The 24,151-nt window shown below is 38.0% G+C and overlaps 3 protein-coding genes across 3 annotated transcripts; 2 read left to right on the top strand and 1 right to left on the bottom strand.

The window, feature by feature from the left end:
- Window positions 1–275: 275 nt before the first annotated feature.
- Window positions 276–6,889, bottom strand: LOC128867792 (coiled-coil domain-containing protein 93). Its single transcript, XM_054109294.1, has 10 exons — window positions 6,650–6,889; window positions 6,364–6,572; window positions 6,125–6,254; window positions 5,927–6,064; window positions 5,712–5,870; window positions 5,461–5,505; window positions 5,070–5,380; window positions 4,902–5,015; window positions 1,117–1,319; window positions 276–1,056 (listed from the first exon to the last, which is right to left on the bottom strand). The coding sequence occupies exons 1-10, from the start codon at window positions 6,734–6,736 to the stop codon at window positions 680–682; spliced, it is 1,773 nt and encodes a 590-aa protein (XP_053965269.1). The 5' UTR covers window positions 6,737–6,889; the 3' UTR covers window positions 276–679.
- Window positions 6,890–9,078: 2,189 nt separating this feature from the next.
- LOC128866780 (protein arginine N-methyltransferase 5-like) lies at window positions 9,079–12,085 on the top strand. The gene is made up of 6 exons (XM_054107760.1): window positions 9,079–9,610; window positions 9,681–10,125; window positions 10,187–10,352; window positions 10,420–10,582; window positions 10,638–11,185; window positions 11,252–12,085. Exons 1-6 carry the CDS (start codon window positions 9,214–9,216, stop codon window positions 11,405–11,407), a joined length of 1,875 nt encoding a protein of 624 aa, XP_053963735.1. The 5' UTR covers window positions 9,079–9,213; the 3' UTR covers window positions 11,408–12,085.
- A 4,837-nt stretch (window positions 12,086–16,922) lies between these two features.
- LOC128867365 (protein arginine N-methyltransferase 5-like) lies at window positions 16,923–19,462 on the top strand. Its single transcript, XM_054108515.1, has 6 exons — window positions 16,923–17,069; window positions 17,297–17,502; window positions 17,564–17,729; window positions 17,797–17,959; window positions 18,015–18,562; window positions 18,629–19,462. The coding sequence occupies exons 1-6, from the start codon at window positions 17,049–17,051 to the stop codon at window positions 18,782–18,784; spliced, it is 1,260 nt and encodes a 419-aa protein (XP_053964490.1). The 5' UTR covers window positions 16,923–17,048; the 3' UTR covers window positions 18,785–19,462.
- Window positions 19,463–24,151: the final 4,689 nt, after the last annotated feature.

The raw sequence follows: 24,151 nt of genomic DNA, 5'->3' as shown, positions 1-24,151 counted from the left end.
GTTGAGTCCCCATGTGCTTCGAAGCATCCTTTTACATGCGTACAAAGCATTCGTGGCCTTTTTCACCCTCCTCTCAACATTGGATTTCCACGTCAATTTATTTTCCACTATTACTCCTAGGTATTTGGTGCCGCATTTCAGCGATAGAGAGACGTCGTCGAGTGCTAGTGCAACGTCCTTATAAATATTTGGTAATAACCTTTGTTTTAGCGAGTAGTTAGAATGGTTATACAAAATTTAATTTCACAAATTTTTGTCTTTTATTTGCAATATCTTAAATAAGTGTATCATCATTTTTTACGATAACTTTTTTTTTTATAAATTTAAATTAATTAAGTAATTTTCCTAAATCAACACATTTTCATATGCGAGTATGTAGCAAAATGGAATTAAATTTTAATTCCTCTTCTAAAATCTTTATATAATACATATATTTTTGCATTGGAAACTATTTATTTAATATATTATAAATTAGTGTGTATAAACATCGCATCTTTTTTCTTTGTTTATTTGTAAGCCACTTCACGTTAGCTTGCGTGTCGCAACTATTCGCGTGTACTTTGAACTAAAAGCATAATTACTTCATTAAAACTCGGAAAGCAGTTGCATTTTTTCGTTTTTTCTTTTACTCATAAATTATGCATATATCGCATATATTTCTATACTTCTCTACACTAAATTATTTTTGCTGAATTGACTTTAAATGCTGTTGCAATTGTTCGCAACGTTGGCACTCCTTGGTCAGCTGTTTCACTGCGGCCGCATATTGGCGCTGCAGCTCGAGCAGTCCTTGCAGCTCTGCATTCAGTGCATCACGTCTCGCACACTCCTCATTGTACTTTTGGCGCACCTTTTGCTCGGTTTGCTTCACACCAGCCACAATCGCCTCAAACTGTTTGATAAACTCCTCACGCCCATGCGCGCTCGTCATACCTTCGTTATATGCCTCACATATGGAGTTGAGTAGTGAGAGTTCTTTTTCGAGATAACGCTTTTTATCGTTCAGCGTATTAAAAAGTGTGTAGTATTGTTTCGTTTCGATATGTTTGGCACTCACTGAAAAGGAACAGATGCATGAATAACATAATAATATAATTGATTTTGTTAAAACCATACTTTCATTATGCAGCTCATGAAATCGTCGCTGATACTGCGTCAGCTCCGTGCGATCGGGTATGGCATCTAAACGTCGCTGTATGGCCACAATTCCACGATTCTTTTTCGCTATCTGCAACTTCAATTCGTGTATTTGTGCTTTCTCTTTTGACACAGCAGCCTCTTGTTCCTCTGGCGTTTGTGCATTGAGTGCCTCCAGTTCGCTATGAATTGAAAAAAAAGGAATGTAAAGTCAAGGGCACATTATGATTAGTAAGATTGATTTTGGAAAGCTTATTACATCAAAGTTGAAAATCTAGGACCATTAAATTATTGATATGTTTCCATACGACTTTAATACAAATAAGCTAATGAATGATCTAATAAACTACCTCACCAAAGGTAGAACTAGAAAGTAAACACAAATAAATGTAATGCAGCACTCGGATGAAATATTTAGTTATTGTTGTAGCAGCTTACTAAACTCTGTTAGTGCGGTGTAGTCACCGGTCGTCATCGTCTAACTCATTTAACGGTGGACCCAGAAAACGTGCTGTTTTGACAGGTTGGGTCCAGACGAAGAGGGGTGTTAGATCAGTGGATTTGAAGGGTGATGTGAAAAGGTGGTTAGTGTCGTGCGGGGTGCTTTCACATGCTGGACATATATTATTGAGTTTAACCTGCCACAATATCCATACTGTAATTGGGCTAAATTGGGCGGCCGCCGTACCACCAACCCATTCGGGTGCGTGACTACCATTCGGATTTCAGAGAGAGAACGTTGGTTCGAATGGCAAACCTCCGAGTGTATTTTTTCCATGAAAAAGCTCCTCCAAAAAAATATCTGCCGTTCGGAGTTGGCTTGAAACTTGTGGAACAACATCAAGACGCACGCCACAAATAGGAGGAGGAGCTCGGCCAAACACCCATAAAAGAAGTACGCGCCAATTGTATATATAATTGGGCAAAAGTTACGCGGGTCTCGCGAGGCAGCTGAAGCTCTTCGTCGACAATAGGTGATGATGGGAGGATTGGTGGTAAGGGTCTCTTGTTGAGTGTCGTTTAGTGTTTATCGGTATACTGTCCTGTCCAATATTTGTAGTTGTTGTTGTTGTTGTTTTAACAGTAATAGAAGCCCCGTCAGTGTAGGGTATATCACCGGTCGTCTTCGTCTGGCTCATCTAAAGGTAGGCCCAAGAAACATGCTGTTTCGGCGGGTTGAGTCCAGAGGGAGACGGGTGTTAGATGAGTCGTGCGAAGTATCTTCACATGCCGGACATATGTTTGGTATGTCGGGGTCAATTCAGGATAAGTAGGAGTTGAACCTGCTACAGTATCCAGAACGTAGTTGTGCCAGTGTTACGCGTGTCTCACGGGGAAGCTGCAGCTCTTCATCTGCAATAGGTGGTGGTTGGTCTCCGAGTACGGCATTCACAGGACGGGAGTTCATGAAGGTGGTGACGGTCTCCCGGTGGATGTCGTTTATTGACTGTCTAAATACTGTCTGGTCCAGTAGATTTCTGTCAGTTTTGTCCTGGATCTCGTCGGTATAGTTTAAAAGGTGTCTCCTGACGCGCCCTAGGAGGCAGCTCTGGCTCAAGCAGGTGTCTGCAAGGGTGAAACCTGCGGTAACACGCCAGCAGGAACTGCTTGCTGAGCAGTTTATTGTGATCCATTACAGGGAGCATTTGTGCCTCGTTGTGAAGGTGTTGAATAGGGGACATCAGGAGGCAACTGGTCGTTTTCCGGATGGCAGTATTTTGGCAAGTTTGTAGCTTTATCCACTGCGTGTCACTAGTTCCACGCGACCAGGCAGGCGCAGCATAGTTTAGAACCGGCCGACCAACTGCTTTAAAGCTTTTAAAGTGGCAATTGCGGTTGAGTGCGCTGACAAGGAGAGAAAACTGTCAAAGGTCACACCCAAAATTTTGGGATTGTTTACCATCGGAATTACGGCGGCCGCCCTAGCCGAATGGGTTGGTGAGTGGTTACCATTCGAAATTCATAGAGAGGTCGTTGGTTCGAATCTCGGTGAAAGCAAAATTAATAAAAACATTTTTCTAATAGCGGTCGCCCCTCGGCAGGCAATGGCAAACCTCCGAGAATATTTCTGCCATGAAAAAGCTCCTCATAAAAATATCTGCCGTTCGGAGTCGGCTTGAAACTGTAGGTCCCTCCATTTGTGGAACAACATCAAGACGCACACCACAAATAGGAGGAGGAGCTCGACCAAATACCTAACAGAAGTGTACGCGCCAATTATTTATTTATTTTTTACCGTCGGAATTGGTGTGTCATCGACTTTTACCCTGAGGGACAGTTTGACCTTCTTTGTGCAGGTGGTAAAGAGGGTCGCCGTGGATTTAGCGGGGGAAAGTTGGAGATTTCTCGCAGTGAAAAAGCGAGAAAGGTCGGTGAGGTGGCCGTTCACTTTGGAACACAGACCATCGATGTCATTGCCCGACACCATTATCGAGCAGTCGTCAGCGTATGAAACCAGGGAGACTCCGCTGGGGGTTGTCAGAGCTTCAAGATATAGAAGTGGAACAGCAAGGGCAAAAGGGCACCACCCTGCGGTACACCTTGCTTAATCTTCCTCTGCTTTGGTCTCGAAAAATCACTGACGAGTGACGACCGCTCAGGTAGTTTGCGGAACACCTCTTCAGCCCTGGCGGGAGTGTCGCCTGATAAATATCATCTAGTAGCGTGAAATGGCTGACTGTACCGAAAAGCTTTCTTCAAGTCCAACGCTACTAGGACAGTCCTCTCGCAGGGGCGGTTTTGGTTGAGCCCGCGGTTGTAGTTGTATTTTGTCCTGGATCTCGTCAGTGCAGTTGAAGAGATGCCGTGCCTGGGAGATGGATCAGGCTCTAGCAAATGTATGTAAGGTTGATACCGAAGATAGAAGAAATACCTTGCTGAGCATTTTGTTGTGCTCTTTGACATATGGTTTAGGAACCAAGTCATCATTTACACCTTGATCTTAGCCATAAGGCCGAGTAATGAAGAGGAACCCTGGAACACCTACTCTGCCACTGCCCTGCACTTAGTAGAACACGAATATTTCAACAGTAGAAAATGTGGCAGATCAGAAAATTAGCAGCCTATTTAAATTATGCAAACTGTGTATCAAAGAAAAATGTAAGATAAACTCTCCATACTAACACTTGGTACCACTATGGACCAATTTCTGGTCTATGTGCGATCTAGAGGATCAACAAAGTCTAACCTAACCTAAATCATCATTTACTTAGCATCCTAATATCTGTTCACGTTCATCCTTGATCTATGCTACCAGGACAATCTCCCTACTGAGACACATAGTGAATAACCGTTACAACCTAACTAACCTAAGATACTTAACTTAATGGTGAGGATTGATCAAAATGAAGCTATGTAAAGAAATCTGAATATGTTTTTGCTTAGATTATTTTCGATAATTTCAATGAAAAATGCCCACTCAGAATAAGTTATGTTTACTAAAAAAGTAATTTTTTGTGTTACTGAGTAGTAGAATTTTCGTTACCGCGACTACTAATCCTCACTCACGTAAATACGAATGCTAAAGAATTAGTAGAGCGAAACTTCTAGTAGTGAAGAAGCGAATTACTTTGCTGTTATTGTTGTTGTAAAGGCATAAAATGGTGCCCTACAATTTTTTTTTTGCTAATCATTCTGATACGAAAATCCTTGGTTGGATCATTTCGACAATTTAATACATTCGCAAGAACGAAGATCTAATTATTTAGGTTTTGGCGTGATGCCAAATCGATTTAAGCTCCTGATTGCATTTTGGGTAAACTTACTCAATTTCTTTTTGCAAATTGGCCAAATCTTGTCGACAGAACTCTTTGAACTCCGTCTCCTCTTTCTTCAGTTGGTCGTGCTGTTTCAGCATATCTTGCACTTTAGCAACAATCCTGCAACAATTTGAATTAGTCTCAAATATATATATAAGGGTTAAATTGGCTTACTCTGGGTCAGCTTTCGCTTCGATCGCTTTGTACTGTTCAATTTCAGCTTCCAACTGCTGTTTTTGTTCTTCTAGCAACCGCAACTGTTGTTGTTGCTTTTGCAATTCTACTTTTATTTCTTCATTCTCTTTGAGATTACATTGAACTTTGCGTTCTAACGCTTCTTTAGAAGCTTCGAGCATTTTAATTTGACTATGTTCGGATAGTTGTTTGGCATCCGTTTCCATTTCCTGTTGCAGTTCTGTGTAGTGTTTGTGCATTGCGCTACGCTCGTTAGCGTCGAGACGGTGCGTTGGAGAACAAGTGATGTCCTACAAATGTGGAAATGTATTATTTTTTCTCCATCATTCATCTTACTCAATCTAAGAAAATTTAAGGCCCGTTATTTTACCTCTTTTGCTAAAGTAAGATTCTTAAGCAATTGCTGCACATCAAACTGCAAATCAAAATATTTACATTTGCACAACACACAAAAGCAATGTGAACCGAAAAAGCAAGGCCAGTCAATTATTCGGATATGCAAAAAAAAACAAAAAATAAATAAAAACATTAAAATAAAATAAGCAAATTAAGTACAAAGACGTAAATTATATGACTATGAGTTAAACAGAAAGAAAATGAGTTAAAAATGCTTGTTTGAACCTCATTCTCAGCGCCATCTTGATTGCCTAACTGGCTTTCACTACCGGCCTTCGCTACAGCTGCGTTACCATACTCCAACAATGTCATACGCACACGCATTTTCTCGTCCTCATTGTTGGTATCTTTGCGCTGGTATAGCCGTGTTGGATTGTATAACTCCTACAGAAGAAGCACTTTTAATAATAATAAAATAAATATATTAAGTATGTCACGACTTGAATGTGCTTAATGTACGTTGAGGCATTTCTTATTTTCGCTAATTGCTCTTTATCCGTTTTATACTGGTAGTGATTGTGAAACTGACCAATGGCAAATTTTTTCAGTCGTTGAGCACGCTCTGCGCGATTTTCCACCTAAAGCGTAAATTTGTAATTATTTTGTTCCTCGATACTATGCGATTTAATAATACGAACCGATTTTTTAACCAGCCATTGTATAACTGGATGTATGCTAAGGAACTCTAGTCCCTGTATTTGATGTGGTTCTATTTGAAAAGGGCACTTCATTTGTGGCAGAACAGATACGATTTTTTCAACAAGTGCTCTGTAAGAAGCAAGCAGTAAAATATGAATAATTTTTTTTTCAGTTTATGAAAGTGCTTGTTTCGATATTTTTTGTAATATTATGAAAGCAACTACTCCTTCATACGAACATTTTTTGGCCAATGGTTAGGTTCTCATGAAACAATAAATCCACATCAACATCATATTCACAGCACTCAATGCACCAAGTCATACCCCCGATCACTTTGTCAAAGGAAGACAATCCCTTAATACGCGCTCTATAGTAGCCCGCAGCCACCAACATATCAAATGTTTCCTGCTCTTTCGCTGTAGCGTCCACATCCTCACGACGCTCCACCTTCAGATGCAGAAATGAAATCAACATAGTAATTTATTACCTGTATTCTATAGGAAGCTTTATTTTCAATCACTCACCTGCACTTCCCGACCTTCGGCGTCGATACGTGTGGCCAACTTCACGTTAGGCAAAAGCTTCGAGAATATATCACGGTTGGACGCCATCGAAAAACGCCCACTTTCATCACTTTTGTGCTAATGCTTTATAAATCGAATCTGCCCAATTTATCAACAAACAATGTATTAAAATTTGCCGAATGGCAAAAAGGAAAATGGAAAATATTTTCTAATAGAGTTGTCAATGTAATCAGCTGAGTTGTGGTGAGCTGTCTTTACTGTGGCAAATTGTAAACATCTGATAAGGGGTGTTACGATGGTGAAAAACGTAAATAAAGTTAGTAAAGCTATTTGCTAAAATAATTTTTTTCTTGCTTAAAAATGCAGCTTCTTAAGTAATCAAATAACAATGACTTAAGGAAAATTTGCTAATTGTTTTAAATGGAAAAAAATTTCATATAATTTATTGCCATCATAATTTTTTTTATTTAGAAGCCAAGTTATTCAAAAACAAAATTGGATGATGTACAAATATCCAAAAATCATACAAATCATTAATTATAGTGAATTTATAGTGAATTAAATTTTACTGAGATGCAGTGGCTCACAATCAAAAATAGGCCCTGAAATTTGAAAAAAGTAATGATGAAAGTAGCGGAAATAAATCACATTTTTGACAAAGTGGATATATCAGTTGGCAATACATTTCTTTATTTAAAATATAACAAAAAAAAATCTTTTTGAATATTCACGCTTTATAGTATAGTACAAAAACTTAATATATTGCAGAGTATCCCCTTTTGTGAATATCAAATTTTAACCTCCCGATTCCACTAACGTTCTAGTATATTCAGAATAAATCTGTTGGCATTGTCATGTTGGTATTAGTTTCAAATTTAATTCTGTACAAGCGCTGTTTCATGATTTGTGTCGTTATCCAAATAGAAGCGAAAATTTTTCTCAATATTTAATTTTGTGGCACTTTTTAGCCAAGTTTCTTTTAAGATTTAATAATTATGCCTATCTGTGTCTCGATTTTGGGGTAGTGCATATGGTTGTGCATTTAGTTTTCTCTAAATAAAACTTTTTCCGCCAGATCGGAAAAAGTTAAACTTGTTTCCATCGGCAAAAATTAGGGTTTTCCAGAACATCTCATCTTTAGTTCTGTGATCTCTTGCAAAGTTCAATCTTGGAATATGGTTTTTAGCATAGATAAATAGCTTGTTGCGGGCTGTGCGTCCATGCAAATCAGTTCGTAATTATTGTAGCACTCCCTTTTGGATTTTTACGTATTCTTCGTAAAATCGATATAGAATCATTGTAATTAAAGATTTTGGTATGCGCAGGACCATTGAACCATTTCAGCGGTTTTTGTTAGATTTTGCCATCTTTATAGACATTTAATCCTATTTCAGGTACTTTGTCGCAACTAACAGTAAATAATTGTGCATCATTTTGGCTGTGACTATATATTTGTGTATAATTATGTATGTATTTTATGTTCTTGCTTTTGTTACATATGGACAATATAATTTGTTTCTCTATAAAATACATAAATATATGAGTTTATATAAAACAGCAGAAAAAAAAATGGTTGGGGTAATATATTTGCCAGATTTTAGCTTAATATATAATACATATAAATGACTGTCATCATCGTTGCTTGAGCCACAGTGTACCAAGCTCATTAAACAGGTAGTATCAGTGGGGCAGATTATTTGATTTTTTTTTCTCTTTATAAATGGTCTGAATTTATTTAAATTACTCTAATCTATCTATTTGGCGGCCGCCGTAGCCGAATGGGTTGGTGCGTGACTATCATTCGCAATTCACCGAGAGAACGTCGGTTCGAATCTCGGTGAAAACACCAAAAATTAATAAAAACATTTTTCTAATAGCGGTCGCCCCTCGGTAGGCAATGGCAAACCTCCGAGTGTATTTCTGCCATGAAAAAGCTCCTCATAAAAATATCCGCCGTTCGGAGTCGGCTTGAAACTGTAGGTCCCTCCATTTGTGGAACAACATCAAGACGCACACCACAAATAGGAGGAGGAGCTCGGCCAAACACCCAAAACGGGTGTACGCGCCAATTATATATACATATATATAATCTATCTATCTTTGTTTATAGGTTTTAAAATTTTAGGAACCAAAGGCAAAAACAAAATACTTTGTGCCTGTTGTTGTGCTCTACTTCTCCTACCTGTTTAATGTGCCTTGAGATCTACATAATTACTATAAAAGCAGATTTCAAGCCATTGTCATGGAAAGGCTAATTCCCTGCTTTGAAAAGTTTTTTATTAAATATATATTAAACCGTTTTTAATCATCTAATTGACTTATCTAATTCCCTCCTTTTTATTGTTCATTGCAACCCTGACTGACCACTACTCTCATTTTCTCTCTCTACCTCGTGCTCATTGTTGTTATTTCTCGCAAATTTTCTTGAATGGATTGGCGTCTAGCCGGCACAACGTGGGCAAATAATAAAATAATTCGTTGGTGCGTGCGTGAAAAAATCGGTCAGCAGACGGTCCACAAAATACATAATTCTATTACTGAAGAAGTGTGTAATTCGAAAAAATATGCCTTACATTTGTTTGCTACAGGAAGGCAATGAGAGCCTGTCGCGTCTCATGAACAGCGCTCAGCAAAACGGCTACGCGGTCATAGCTGCACCCATAAATGCAACTGAAATACCATTGGAGTATCAGGAACCGCCAATGTGTGATCGGCAAAGGGACTTCACGTACTCAGACTTGATCTTCCCATCAGATCAATGGAATGGGAAAGTGATAAGTATTCTGTCGGACACAATCGACTGTGATGCTGAGGATCCAGTAGTGCGTCGCAATGCAGAGGAAACACTGAAGCGTGATATATCGTGGGCAGAACATTTACAATATGGTGGTTATACGATGATACAACTAAAGTCTGACCGTAATCTTAATATGGCACGCATTGCTTCAAGTAATGTGAAGGGTAGGCTTACTTTCAACTTATTTTTTCGCTTCCTTCAAACTAACTGTTACTTTCGTTTGCATTTATATAGGGTTACTGCTCGTGCAAGTACCGTTATATAATTCAAAGATTGCACAGTCTACCTGGCGACGTGACATTGACAATGGACAGTTGGAGCGACTCGAACAGCAGGACACTTGGCATTGGTGGAATAGCTTTCGATGGGCGGCCGATTTTAATTCAAAAATAAAGGTGGTACTCGAGTTAAATGAAAGTGATCGTCCATCATTGGAAGTTGTGCGTCGTTGGATGGGTGAGCCGGTCGAAGCTATCATTGTGCCCTCTACAATGTTCATTTGCAATCGCCAAGATTACCCAGTGCTACCAAAAGCTTGGCAGGAGATTTTATCTTATTTTATGCGTGCACGCATAAATATAATTATCTCTTCGGATGTGCATGACGGCAGCCTGAAACTCTATGCCGAATATATGATGCGTTTCCAGGATATTAACAGTGACATGCACGAACTGTTGGCGTAAGTCTTTGAGTAGGCCATATTTAAATAATTTATGTAAGCAGCTTATATTTATTTACAGTTTCGAAGATGTGTTGGAAGAGCCGCTGCAACCATTGTACGATAACTTGGATTGTTACACTTATGAGGTCTTCGAAAAGGATCCTGCCAAATATAAGCTTTATCAAGAGGCCATTGAACAAGCACTTTTGGACCGTGTTGCTGAAAAAGACAAGGAAAAGAAATTGGTATTTTTTATTTATTTCTGTCATCAAATCAAAAGCGTTGACTTATAATAAACGTTATCACCTACAGACCGTTATAATGGTGTTAGGGGCAGGTCGAGGTCCACTTGTACGTTCAGCGCTAAATGCCGCAGAAAACACCGGGCGTAAAGTGCGCGTCTACATTATCGAGAAAAATCCCAACGCTATACGCACACTGAATGCTATTGCTAAAAAATTGTGGTACAAGAAAGGTACACCATTATTAATATTATATAAATTTAAATTACATTCTTTAATCATCGACAGATGTGCATATATTCTCTAAGGATATGCGCGAATTCTCACCACCTGAACCAGCCGATATTCTAGTCTCTGAGCTATTGGGCTCATTTGGTGATAATGAACTTTCACCAGAATGCTTGGATTGTGCACAAAAACTACTAAAATCCGATGGCATAAGCATTCCCTGCAAGTCTACCTCCTATATCAATCCAATAATGTCTTCCAAGCTGCTTAATGGTGTGCGTCAAGTGCTGCGTCACGAGACATTTGGTCGGCAAAAGCAGGCCACTTATCATACACATGCAGAGAGTGGCTTTGTTGTGCTACTCAAAAATATATACAATATTGGCTTGCCACAATCTTTGTTCGAATTTGTACATCCTAACCCTCAAAGTCCAATTGATAATAGTCGCTATAAAACATTGCGCTTCGAAGTGGAATTGGATTGTGTGCTTACGGGTATAGCGGGCTACTTTGATACGGTGCTTTATAAGGATATTAAGCTGAGCATTAACCCACAAACGCACACGCCAGGCATGTTCTCTTGGTTTCCGATGTACTTTCCGTTCACGGTAATATTTTTTTGAAATCTTTATACATTTGAGTGTTGTCAAATTAAGTATCATATAATTTTACAGGAACCAATGGACGTAAAAAAAGGTCAAACTATTGAAATTCACTTTTGGCGTTGCGTTACAAAACAAAAAATTTGGTATGAATGGTGTTTGGCTGCGCCACTCCGCACCCATATACACAATCATGGTGGACGCTCGTGTCCCATCTACTGTACATAAGCATAAAGACGTACGTTGCATACGTTTATAAATATTCTATACAAAAATTAGAAATATAAAATTCGTTCACCGAAAAACTTGACAAATTTAAAATGATTAATAATTTGCTAAATTCTGTTAAGGGATTAATAAATAAGTGTCTATTATTTCGCTATGACTTTAATAATTGAATCAGAAACACTTTGTAACCGATTTCTTTAAGAATCCGAAATGTATGTATGTTGTATTATAAACCAAATATTTTTATATGATATTAAAAACATTGAATAGGAAATGGCTAATTTTTTCTTAATAGCATAAAAGTTACTCTACAAATTTGGCTGTTTATAGTGCAAAAATAAGCTTTTATTTACAGATATTTATATATATTTTCGTTTTTGAATTAATTTATGTACTTTATTTTTTGCATTGTTTTGACTATAACTTTTTTTAGAAAGCACAAACTTTAGTTCATGCAGCATATTTTATTAAACATTTTTACCCCGTTTTTCTATTGCATTATGAATAAAGCCAAGATTTTTTCAGAGCTATTAATGGAATAAAAAGTTATTAAAAACATCATTCGACAATATCATATGCTAGAAATGTGAAATAATAAGACACAAACATTGTAAAACAAATGCTTAATTTCCTCATTTAAATTTAATAAAAATAAAATCACACTTAATGCAAAAATAATAGCAGTGTGTTATCCATTTCATTACGCATCACGAGGAGTAATCAGTTTGAGGACCGTCACACAAGGCGAATTCTCCGAAAGTTTTGCTGTTACGATACTCGATATTAATATAATATATAGGACTATGAAGAAGTTCGTGCGGTTTTTTTCGAAATTTGAAACTTTATTGACGTAAAATGGTTACAAATTTAATATTCAAAATATTGTCCATCGCTTACTACTACTTTTTCCCATCTTTCTGGCAATTCACGGATTCCCTTTGTGAAAAATTCGGTCGGTTTTGCCGCAATCCACGAATCGATCCATTTTTTGACTTCATCGTAATTACGGAAGTGCTGGTCAGCCAGGCCATGTTGCATCGATCGGAAGAGATAGTAATAGGATGGCGCAAGGTCTGGACTATACGGCGGGTGGGGTAGGACATCCCATTTGAGCGTTTCTAAGTATGTTTTGACCGCTTGTGCAACATGTGGCCGAGCATTGTCATGTTGCAAAATAACTTTGTCGTGTCTATCGGCGTATTGCGGCCGTTTTTCTAGCAGTGCTCGGCTCAAACGCATCAATTGTCGTCGGTAGACATCCCCCGTAATCGTTTCATTCGGTTTCAGTAGCTCATAATACACAACACCCAGCTGGTCCCACCAGATACACAGCATAACCTTCAGGCCATGAATATTCTGCGCCGACGTCGATGTTGAAGCATGGCCAGGGTATTCATACGTTGCCCGACGTTTTGGATTGTCGTAATGGACCCACTTTTCACCGCCAGTCACAATTCGATGCAAAAAACCCTTTCTTTTGTGCCGTTGAAGCAGTTGTTCGCATGCCATAAAACGGCGTTCAACGTCTCTTGGCTTCAATTCATACGGCACCCAATGGCCTACCTTTCGGATCATTCCCATGGCTTTTAAACGTTTGGAAATGGTTGATTGATCAACTCCCAAAGTTTTTGCAACCTCTTCTTGCGTTTGAGCCGGATCTTGATCGAGCAATTCCTCCAATTCGGTATCCATGAACTTTGGCGGCGCACCCTCGCGTTCTTCGTCTTCCAAGCCAAAATCACCACTTTTAAAGCGTGCAAACCACTTCTGGCACGTTCGCTCAGATAGAGCATGCTCACCATAAACTTCCACCAAGATACGATGACTTTCGGCTGCTTTTTTCTTCATATTAAAATAATGAAGAAGAATTCCCCGCAAAAACACATTATTTGGCACGAAATTCGACATTTTCAAGTGTGGTAAAAATATTGTTGTTTACGCTTCAAATAAAAAACTTATACTGACGTTTGTGCCCATGATGCAAAGAATAATGAGATGGCGCCCATCGTGGTCCCGTTACTTTGCGCTCAGTGAATTTGACAACTAGTTACGTGATTTTAGCTCCAGTATGGCCAGATTACCATTTTCGTAACTTGATTTAGCATTTTTTTTTGTTATTTTTATTATTTTTTGTCTCGGAGGTTTAGCTCTTTCTTCATGACATTTTTCTAGCTGTTCTAATTAAAATGTCATGTTTATAATTTTGTAAAATATACATTTTTTAATAATTATTTAAATAATTCACTCAGTTTTATTTAGCTTTACTTTTTTTTTTACATCTGGTGGCATTGCCCGCGATTGCCGGTGTTGTGGGTGTTCTTCTGCTTTCGGCAGTCAAATCTCTCTCTCGCTACTGCAGAGTTGCCTAGCTTTGGATATAAAAACGCACTAAATGCCCATTTAAAGAAAATAAAACACGAAATTTTTATTGTGTTAAGTAAGAACTTTGTATGCGTGACAAATTGTCTGTAGAATGTGCGTTTTTTTTAAATAAATGTGTTATGCTTATGTACAATTTAATTTATGAGTTTTTTTTGTTAAGCGAAATTCTTTTGTTAAGGAAACGACTTTTTTGCTATATTTGAAGTTATGTAACTAGATAAGGTACTCTTTTTGTAAAAATGTCAGTATGGTTTCTTTAGTATTTTCTGGTATTTTGTTGGTTATTTTTACTATGAATACACCTCTTGATGCTCTATGTCTCACTAAGGATTGATGACCGGAAGAAACGATTACACCTCTATGGTTTCAATTCGCATTCAATAAATTCAAAGGCTTTTTAAAATGTGTAAAAAGGTTTTCAATCTTAAGAAGAGTTGAGAGAGGGGCATTTAATATTTTTGCATAGCCTTAAATGGAGCCAAAAATTAAATTTGCACTTTCAAATTATCAAATTTTATAAGAGTAAAAAACTTTTCATTAACACTAAAATCTTTTCAGAGTGGCCTTTTTTAAACTTCTTTTGTATAATAATACAGTTTTTTTTCAACTTAAGTCTCGGTAGCCTTAAATTAAAAACAAAAAGAAACAAACACCAAACTTAAAAATTGTCGCATTTTCGGTATAAAAAATTTATTGAGAAGAGCAAATGGTTGGCAATACTGCACAACTCTGCAAACGTGACGTCACGTACGCTCTGATGGGCGCAATCTTCTTTCTATCATTCTTGGTTTGTGCCTTACGACAGTAGCTCTCCAATGAATGTTTGGAAATGTGGATCGATGGAATAATAATCAAGTTACGCCATCTGTTGTAAAACCGCACGAACTTATTCATAGTCCTATAAGTACACTTGTGCTCACATAATTAAATAACTTTGTCTATGCAGTATTTTTCATGCAAAATTTGTTTCGCATTTTTTTGTAAAGATTTAGTTGATTGTAGAAAAAAAGTTATAAAAAAAAGTTCCAAACTTTAACTTTTTTGCGAAATTTTAAAAATTTCAAAGAATTGTCCTCAAAAATGTCAACTTTTTAATCAGAATTTGCAGATAGCAACTTTTTATGTACGAGCATGAAGTGTTGTAGAATTAGTTTGATCGCTCTTCTACAAATCTCTTGGATTCATTGATGAATCTTAAGAGATCCGGAAGAGGGAGAGTATGAACTTTATCCATACTCAGTACATCGCAGCCCAATATTCTAAGTCTGATTCTGGAAAACGCCGGACAGCTACAGAGAAAATGCTCTGCAGTGTCATCTTCCTCAAGACAGGATAGGCATATCGGGCTGTTGACGACCCCCATGGCAGCCATATGCTGACCACAGGCGTTGTGCCATGTGATTACACCCACCAGTACTCTCAGGTCCTTTCTGCTGAGTTTTAGGAGAAAGGTCGCTATTTTCCTGGTTGGTTCTTTCACAAAGCAGTTGGCTACTCTGCACGAGTTCAACCCAGAGCAACGGCCTCGATGGGTAGACGACGTCATGAAGTCGTCAATCCATAGTTGAATCGATGCGGAATTGACACCTAGAAAGGGTTCAGGGCCTAGTGGCATACTTGAAGAGCCTTCATTAGCCAGTTTATCAGCTAACTCGTTCCCTGTAATACCACAATGACCAGGCACCCAAATAAGACTAACTTTGTTGTGTTTTGCAACACTGTTCAGTTTTGTCTTACATGCACCGACTAACTTCGAAGAGCACCGTGGGCTAGCAAGGGCTTTCACTATCACTACAAATTCCAATACTACTACTCTGCCACTTTTTCTCAATTAGCCAGTATGCCACATTCAAGATGGCAAAGACTTTCGTAAGGAATAACGTGTGCATCTGTCCTGTGGCATAGGAGTACTTAGTGTCTTCGTCTAACTACCATCCATGTCCGCTACCATCACTGGTTTTGGATCCGTCGGTGTAGAAAGTGTGCTAATATCCCGTTAATAGGTTCTCTGAACTTAACCATTGATCTCTGTCTGGGATCAAAACATCGTACTTTCAACCGAAGCTAACGAAAGGCACCCGATTTTCCACTGGCATCGAGAACTCGAGAACAGTGTCCCGCTCCGACAACTGGTGGTATATCTGACAGGGGCCAGTGCTTTCTTCATTTCCCCATACTCCGTTTAACTTGAGCCTTCACGCCGCCCTCATCGTTTCCTTTCGAATTTGAGGACCTAGAGGTTTCAAGTTCAGAATGGCATTAAGAGCACCACCAGATGCCAGATGTAGTACTCATAGCACTTGTGATACCCAAGCACACACTTCTCTGTAGCCTGTTTAAGGGTTTTACTCTGGAATTAACCATTGTAGCCTTCCACCATACTACAGAGGCATATGTAATATTTGGTCTAATCAGGGTGATGTACAACCAGAGTACTATCGCCGGTCTTAGACCCCATGTCTTGCCAAAAGATCTCATACACCACCAGAAAACTTTTAGTGTGCGAGAGACCTTCTGCTCGATGTGCTTCTTCTAGGTAAGCTTACTATCTAGGATTACTCCTAAGTATTTAACCTCAGAAGACAGTTTCAGTGTTACCCCTTTCAAAGTGGGTAGTAAAAGGCCTTCCATATTGCGTCCCCTACTAGTGAAAAGCATTAAGGTACTTTTTATAGGACTCACCGAAAGACCATGCAATTCGCATCAACGCTCAATCTTATTTAGAGCTACCTGCATTTTATTACAAATAGCTTCAAGTGATCGTCCTGAGATTAATACGCCCACATCTTCTGCGAAGGCTTGGAGTTGTTTACTTAAATATTAAAATACTCGCCATTAAACAAAAAATGTCATCATTTCATGACGAGTACACGCGACATAAACACTTGCAAAAGCATAGTTAAACCAAGGCTGTGTTCGTAAATGCAACATGACTTGCAGCATAAGCATCAGTGGCAACACTGCAAGTTTGACATTTGATACTTCTTATACAATTTTTGACAATTTGCAAATACGTTTGTTTGCATTTTTGAACGCGTATAATACTAAAATGGAAATTTTGCTGAATCTAACACTAGACGAAATTTGTGAGCAAAGAAAAGATAAATTTTCTTTAAATTTAAGAAAAAGAAGGCTATTGAAGTCAGAGAAAAATGTTTAGTACAAATGCTTGTCTTTAAAAAGAAAAATACCTAAAAACAAATCGTTTCTTAAAACAATAAAGTCGTTTCCCGAGGACCTTTTCTATTCCCATTTCCGAATGAATTGGGCCACTTTTAAAGTAAGGTTTTATAAGTTTTATGAAAATTAATAATTTATAGGGCTGAGCTTTCCTTTTCTACCACGATATATTTGGTTATAATGTCTAAGTGCGTGGACCGAATTTAAAAATTATAACACGCAAATGTAGTCACTATATCAGCCTTTTGATTTATATTCTTTTTATAAATTAAAATTAAGAATTACAAGCAATATTTAACGTTAAAAATGCATCTTTTTTTTTATAAGCTTGAAAAAATGCCCCATTACAGAGGCTTATTTCACTTAAATACAAACACAATACCAAAAGCTTGGCAGGAGATTTTATCTTATTTTATGCGTGCACGCATAAATATAATTATCTCTTCGGATGTGCATGACGGCAGCCTGAAACTCTATGCCGAATATATGATGCGTTTCCAGGATATTAACAGTGACATGCACGAACTGTTGGCGTAAGTCTTTGAGTAGGCCATATTTAAATAATTTATGTAAGCAGCTTATATTTATTTACAGTTTCGAAGATGTGTTGGAAGAGCCGCTGCAACCATTGTACGATAACTTGGATTGTTACACTTATGAGGTCTTCGAAAAGGATCCTGCCAAATATAAGCTTTATCAAGAGGCCATTGAACAAGCACTTTTGGACCGTGTTGCTGAAAAAGACAAGGAAAAGAAATTGGTATTTTTTATTTATTTCTGTCATCAAATCAAAAGCGTTGACTTATAATAAACGTTATCACCTACAGACCGTTATAATGGTGTTAGGGGCAGGTCGAGGTCCACTTGTACGTTCAGCGCTAAATGCCGCAGAAAACACCGGGCGTAAAGTGCGCGTCTACATTATCGAGAAAAATCCCAACGCTATACGCACACTGAATGCTATTGCTAAAAAATTGTGGTACAAGAAAGGTACACCATTATTAATATTATATAAATTTAAATTACATCCTTTAATCATCGACAGATGTGCATATATTCTCTAAGGATATGCGCGAATTCTCACCACCTGAACCAGCCGATATTCTAGTCTCTGAGCTATTGGGCTCATTTGGTGATAATGAACTTTCACCAGAATGCTTGGATTGTGCACAAAAACTACTAAAATCCGATGGCATAAGCATTCCCTGCAAGTCTACCTCCTATATCAATCCAATAATGTCTTCCAAGCTGCTTAATGGTGTGCGTCAAGTGCTGCGTCACGAGACATTTGGTCGGCAAAAGCAGGCCACTTATCATACACATGCAGAGAGTGGCTTTGTTGTGCTACTCAAAAATATATACAATATTGGCTTGCCACAATCTTTGTTCGAATTTGTACATCCTAACCCTCAAAGTCCAATTGATAATAGTCGCTATAAAACATTGCGCTTCGAAGTGGAATTGGATTGTGTGCTTACGGGTATAGCGGGCTACTTTGATACGGTGCTTTATAAGGATATTAAGCTGAGCATTAACCCACAAACGCACACGCCAGGCATGTTCTCTTGGTTTCCGATGTACTTTCCGTTCACGGTAATATTTTTTTGAAATCTTTATACATTTGAGTGTTGTCAAATTAAGTATCATATAATTTTACAGGAACCAATGGACGTAAAAAAAGGTCAAACTATTGAAATTCACTTTTGGCGTTGCGTTACAAAACAAAAAATTTGGTATGAATGGTGTTTGGCTGCGCCACTCCGCACCCATATACACAATCATGGTGGACGCTCGTGTCCCATCTACTGTACATAAGCATAAAGACGTACGTTGCATACGTTTATAAATATTCTATACAAAAATTAGAAATATAAAATTCGTTCACCGAAAAACTTGACAAATTTAAAATGATTAATAATTTGCTAAATTCTGTTAAGGGATTAATAAATAAGTGTCTATTATTTCGCTATGACTTTAATAATTGAATCAGAAACACTTTGTAACCGATTTCTTTAAGAATCCGAAATGTATGTATGTTGTATTATAAACCAAATATTTTTATATGATATTAAAAACATTGAATAGGAAATGGCTAATTTTTTCTTAATAGCATAAAAGTTACTCTACAAATTTGGCTGTTTATAGTGCAAAAATAAGCTTTTATTTACAGATATTTATATATATTTTCGTTTTTGAATTAATTTATGTACTTTATTTTTTGCATTGTTTTGACTATAACTTTTTTTAGAAAGCACAAACTTTAGTTCATGCAGCATATTTTATTAAACATTTTTACCCCGTTTTTCTATTGCATTATGAATAAAGCCAAGATTTTTTCAGAGCTATTAATGGAATAAAAAGTTATTAAAAACATCATTCGACAATATCATATGCTAGAAATGTGAAATAATAAGACACAAACATTGTAAAACAAATGCTTAATTTCCTCATTTAAATTTAATAAAAATAAAATCACACTTAATGCAAAAATAATAGCAGTGTGTTATCCATTTCATTACGCATCACGAGGAGTAATCAGTTTGAGGACCGTCACACAAGGCGAATTCTCCGAAAGTTTTGCTGTTACGATACTCGATATTAATATAATATATAGGACTATGAATAAGTTCGTGCGGTTTTTTTTCGAAATTTGAAACTTTATTGACGTAAAATGGTTACAAATTTAATATTCAAAATATTGTCCATCGCTTACTACTACTTTTTCCCATCTTTCTGGCAATTCACGGATTCCCTTTGTGAAAAATTCGGTCGGTTTTGCCGCAATCCACGAATCGATCCATTTTTTGACTTCATCGTAATTACGGAAGTGCTGGTCAGCCAGGCCATGTTGCATCGATCGGAAGAGATAGTAATAGGATGGCGCAAGGTCTGGACTATACGGCGGGTGGGGTAGGACATCCCATTTGAGCGTTTCTAAGTATGTTTTGACCGCTTGTGCAACATGTGGCCGAGCATTGTCATGTTGCAAAATAACTTTGTCGTGTCTATCGGCGTATTGCGGCCGTTTTTCTAGCAGTGCTCGGCTCAAACGCATCAATTGTCGTCGGTAGACATCCCCCGTATCGTTTCATTCGGTTTCAGTAGCTCATAATACACAACACCCAGCTGGTCCCACCAGATACACAGCATAACCTTCAGGCCATGAATATTCTGCGCCGACGTCGATGTTGAAGCATGGCCAGGGTATTCATACGTTGCCCGACGTTTTGGATTGTCGTAATGGACCCACTTTTCACCGCCAGTCACAATTCGATGCAAAAAACCCTTTCTTTTGTGCCGTTGAAGCAGTTGTTCGCATGCCATAAAACGGCGTTCAACGTCTCTTGGCTTCAATTCATACGGCACCCAATGGCCTACCTTTCGGATCATTCCCATGGCTTTTAAACGTTTGGAAATGGTTGATTGATCAACTCCCAAAGTTTTTGCAACCTCTTCTTGCGTTTGAGCCGGATCTTGATCGAGCAATTCCTCCAATTCGGTATCCATGAACTTTGGCGGCGCACCCTCGCGTTCTTCGTCTTCCAAGCCAAAATCACCACTTTTAAAGCGTGCAAACCACTTCTGGCACGTTCGCTCAGATAGAGCATGCTCACCATAAACTTCCACCAAGATACGATGACTTTCGGCTGCTTTTTTCTTCATATTAAAATAATGAAGAAGAATTCCCCGCAAAAACACATTATTTGGCACGAAATTCGACATTTTCAAGTGTGGTAAAAATATTGTTGTTTACGCTTCAAATAAAAAACTTATACTGACGTTTGTGCCCATGATGCAAAGAATAATGAGATGGCGCCCATCGTGGTCCCGTTACTTTGCGCTCAGTGAATTTGACAACTAGGTACGTGATTTTAGCTCCAGTATGGCCAGATTACCATTTTCGTAACTTGATTTAGCATTTTTTTTTGTTATTTTTATTATTTTTTGTCTCGGAGGTTTAGCTCTTTCTTCATGACATTTTTCTAGCTGTTCTAATTAAAATGTCATGTTTATAATTTTGTAAAATATACATTTTTTAATAATTATTTAAATAATTCACTCAGTTTTATTTAGCTTTACTTTTTTTTTTACATCTGGTGGCATTGCCCGCGATTGCCGGTGTTGTGGGTGTTCTTCTGCTTTCGGCAGTCAAATCTCTCTCTCGCTACTGCAGAGTTGCCTAGCTTTGGATATAAAAACGCACTAAATGCCCATTTAAAGAAAATAAAACACGAAATTTTTATTGTGTTAAGTAAGAACTTTGTATGCGTGACAAATTGTCTGTAGAATGTGCGTTTTTTTTAAATAAATGTGTTATGCTTATGTACAATTTAATTTATGAGTTTTTTTTGTTAAGCGAAATTCTTTTGTTAAGGAAACGACTTTTTTGCTATATTTGAAGTTATGTAACTAGATAAGGTACTCTTTTTGTAAAAATGTCAGTATGGTTTCTTTAGTATTTTCTGGTATTTTGTTGGTTATTTTTACTATGAATACACCTCTTGATGCTCTATGTCTCACTAAGGATTGATGACCGGAAGAAACGATTACACCTCTATGGTTTCAATTCGCATTCAATAAATTCAAAGGCTTTTTAAAATGTGTAAAAAGGTTTTCAATCTTAAGAAGAGTTGAGAGAGGGGCATTTAATATTTTTGCATAGCCTTAAATGGAGCCAAAAATTAAATTTGCACTTTCAAATTATCAAATTTTATAAGAGTAAAAAACTTTTCATTAGCACTAAAATCTTTTCAGAGTGGCCTTTTTTAAACTTCTTTTGTATAATAATACAGTTTTTTTTTCAACTTAAGTCTCGGTAGCCTTAAATTAAAAACAAAAAGAAACAAACACCAAACTTAAAAATTGTCGCATTTTCGGTATAAAAAATTTATTGAGAAGAGCAAATGGTTGGCAATACTGCACAACTCTGCAAACGTGACGTCACGTACGCTCTGATGGGCGCAATCTTCTTTCTATCATTCTTGGTTTGTGCCTTACGACAGTAGCTCTCCAATGAATGTTTGGAAATGTGGATCGATGGAATAATAATCAAGTTACGCCATCTGTTGTAAAACCGCACGAACTTATTCATAGTCCTATAAGTACACTTGTGCTCACATAATTAAATAACTTTGTCTATGCAGTATTTTTCATGCAAAATTTGTTTCGCATTTTTTTGTAAAGATTTAGTTGATTGTAGAAAAAAAGTTATAAAAAAAAGTTCCAAACTTTAACTTTTTTGCGAAATTTTAAAAATTTCAAAGAATTGTCCTCAAAAATGTCAACTTTTTAATCAGAATTTGCAGATAGCAACTTTTTATGTACGAGCATGAAGTGTTGTAGAATTAGTTTGATCGCTCTTCTACAAATCTCTTGGATTCATTGATGAATCTTAAGAGATCCGGAAGAGGGAGAGTATGAACTTTATCCATACTCAGTACATCGCAGCCCAATATTCTAAGTCTGATTCTGGAAAACGCCGGACAGCTACAGAGAAAATGCTCTGCAGTGTCATCTTCCTCAAGACAGGATAGGCATATCGGGCTGTTGACGACCCCCATGGCAGCCATATGCTGACCACAGGCGTTGTGCCATGTGATTACACCCACCAGTACTCTCAGGTCCTTTCTGCTGAGTTTTAGGAGAAAGGTCGCTATTTTCCTGGTTGGTTCTTTCACAAAGCAGTTGGCTACTCTGCACGAGTTCAACCCAGAGCAACGGCCTCGATGGGTAGACGACGTCATGAAGTCGTCAATCCATAGTTGAATCGATGCGGAATTGACACCTAGAAAGGGTTCAGGGCCTAGTGGCATACTTGAAGAGCCTTCATTAGCCAGTTTATCAGCTAACTCGTTCCCTGTAATACCACAATGACCAGGCACCCAAATAAGACTAACTTTGTTGTGTTTTGCAACACTGTTCAGTTTTGTCTTACATGCACCGACTAACTTCGAAGAGCACCGTGGGCTAGCAAGGGCTTTCACTATCACTACAAATTCCAATACTACTACTCTGCCACTTTTTCTCAATTAGCCAGTATGCCACATTCAAGATGGCAAAGACTTTCGTAAGGAATAACGTGTGCATCTGTCCTGTGGCATAGGAGTACTTAGTGTCTTCGTCTAACTACCATCCATGTCCGCTACCATCACTGGTTTTGGATCCGTCGGTGTAGAAAGTGTGCTAATATCCCGTTAATAGGTTCTCTGAACTTAACCATTGATCTCTGTCTGGGATCAAAACATCGTACTTTCAACCGAAGCTAACGAAAGGCACCCGATTTTCCACTGGCATCGAGAACTCGAGAACAGTGTCCCGCTCCGACAACTGGTGGTATATCTGACAGGGGCCAGTGCTTTCTTCATTTCCCCATACTCCGTTTAACTTGAGCCTTCACGCCGCCCTCATCGTTTCCTTTCGAATTTGAGGACCTAGAGGTTTCAAGTTCAGAATGGCATTAAGAGCACCACCAGATGCCAGATGTAGTACTCATAGCACTTGTGATACCCAAGCACACACTTCTCTGTAGCCTGTTTAAGGGTTTTACTCTGGAATTAACCATTGTAGCCTTCCACCATACTACAGAGGCATATGTAATATTTGGTCTAATCAGGGTGATGTACAACCAGAGTACTATCGCCGGTCTTAGACCCCATGTCTTGCCAAAAGATCTCATACACCACCAGAAAACTTTTAGTGTGCGAGAGACCTTCTGCTCGATGTGCTTCTTCTAGGTAAGCTTACTATCTAGGATTACTCCTAAGTATTTAACCTCAGAAGACAGTTTCAGTGTTACCCCTTTCAAAGTGGGTAGTAAAAGGCCTTCCATATTGCGTCCCCTACTAGTGAAAAGCATTAAGGTACTTTTTATAGGACTCACCGAAAGACCATGCAATTCGCATCAACGCTCAATCTTATTTAGAGCTACCTGCATTTTATTACAAATAGCTTCAAGTGATCGTCCTGAGATTAATACGCCCACATCTTCTGCGAAGGCTTGGAGTTGTTTACTTAAATATTAAAATACTCGCCATTAAACAAAAAATGTCATCATTTCATGACGAGTACACGCGACATAAACACTTGCAAAAGCATAGTTAAACCAAGGCTGTGTTCGTAAATGCAACATGACTTGCAGCATAAGCATCAGTGGCAACACTGCAAGTTTGACATTTGATACTT

This window comes from Anastrepha ludens, chromosome 6 (assembly GCF_028408465.1).
Source record: "Anastrepha ludens isolate Willacy chromosome 6, idAnaLude1.1, whole genome shotgun sequence".
NCBI lineage: Eukaryota > Metazoa > Arthropoda > Insecta > Diptera > Tephritidae > Anastrepha > Anastrepha ludens.
The sequence above is the reverse complement of the archived record's forward strand: the minus strand, read 5'-3'. Positions and strand labels throughout refer to the sequence as shown.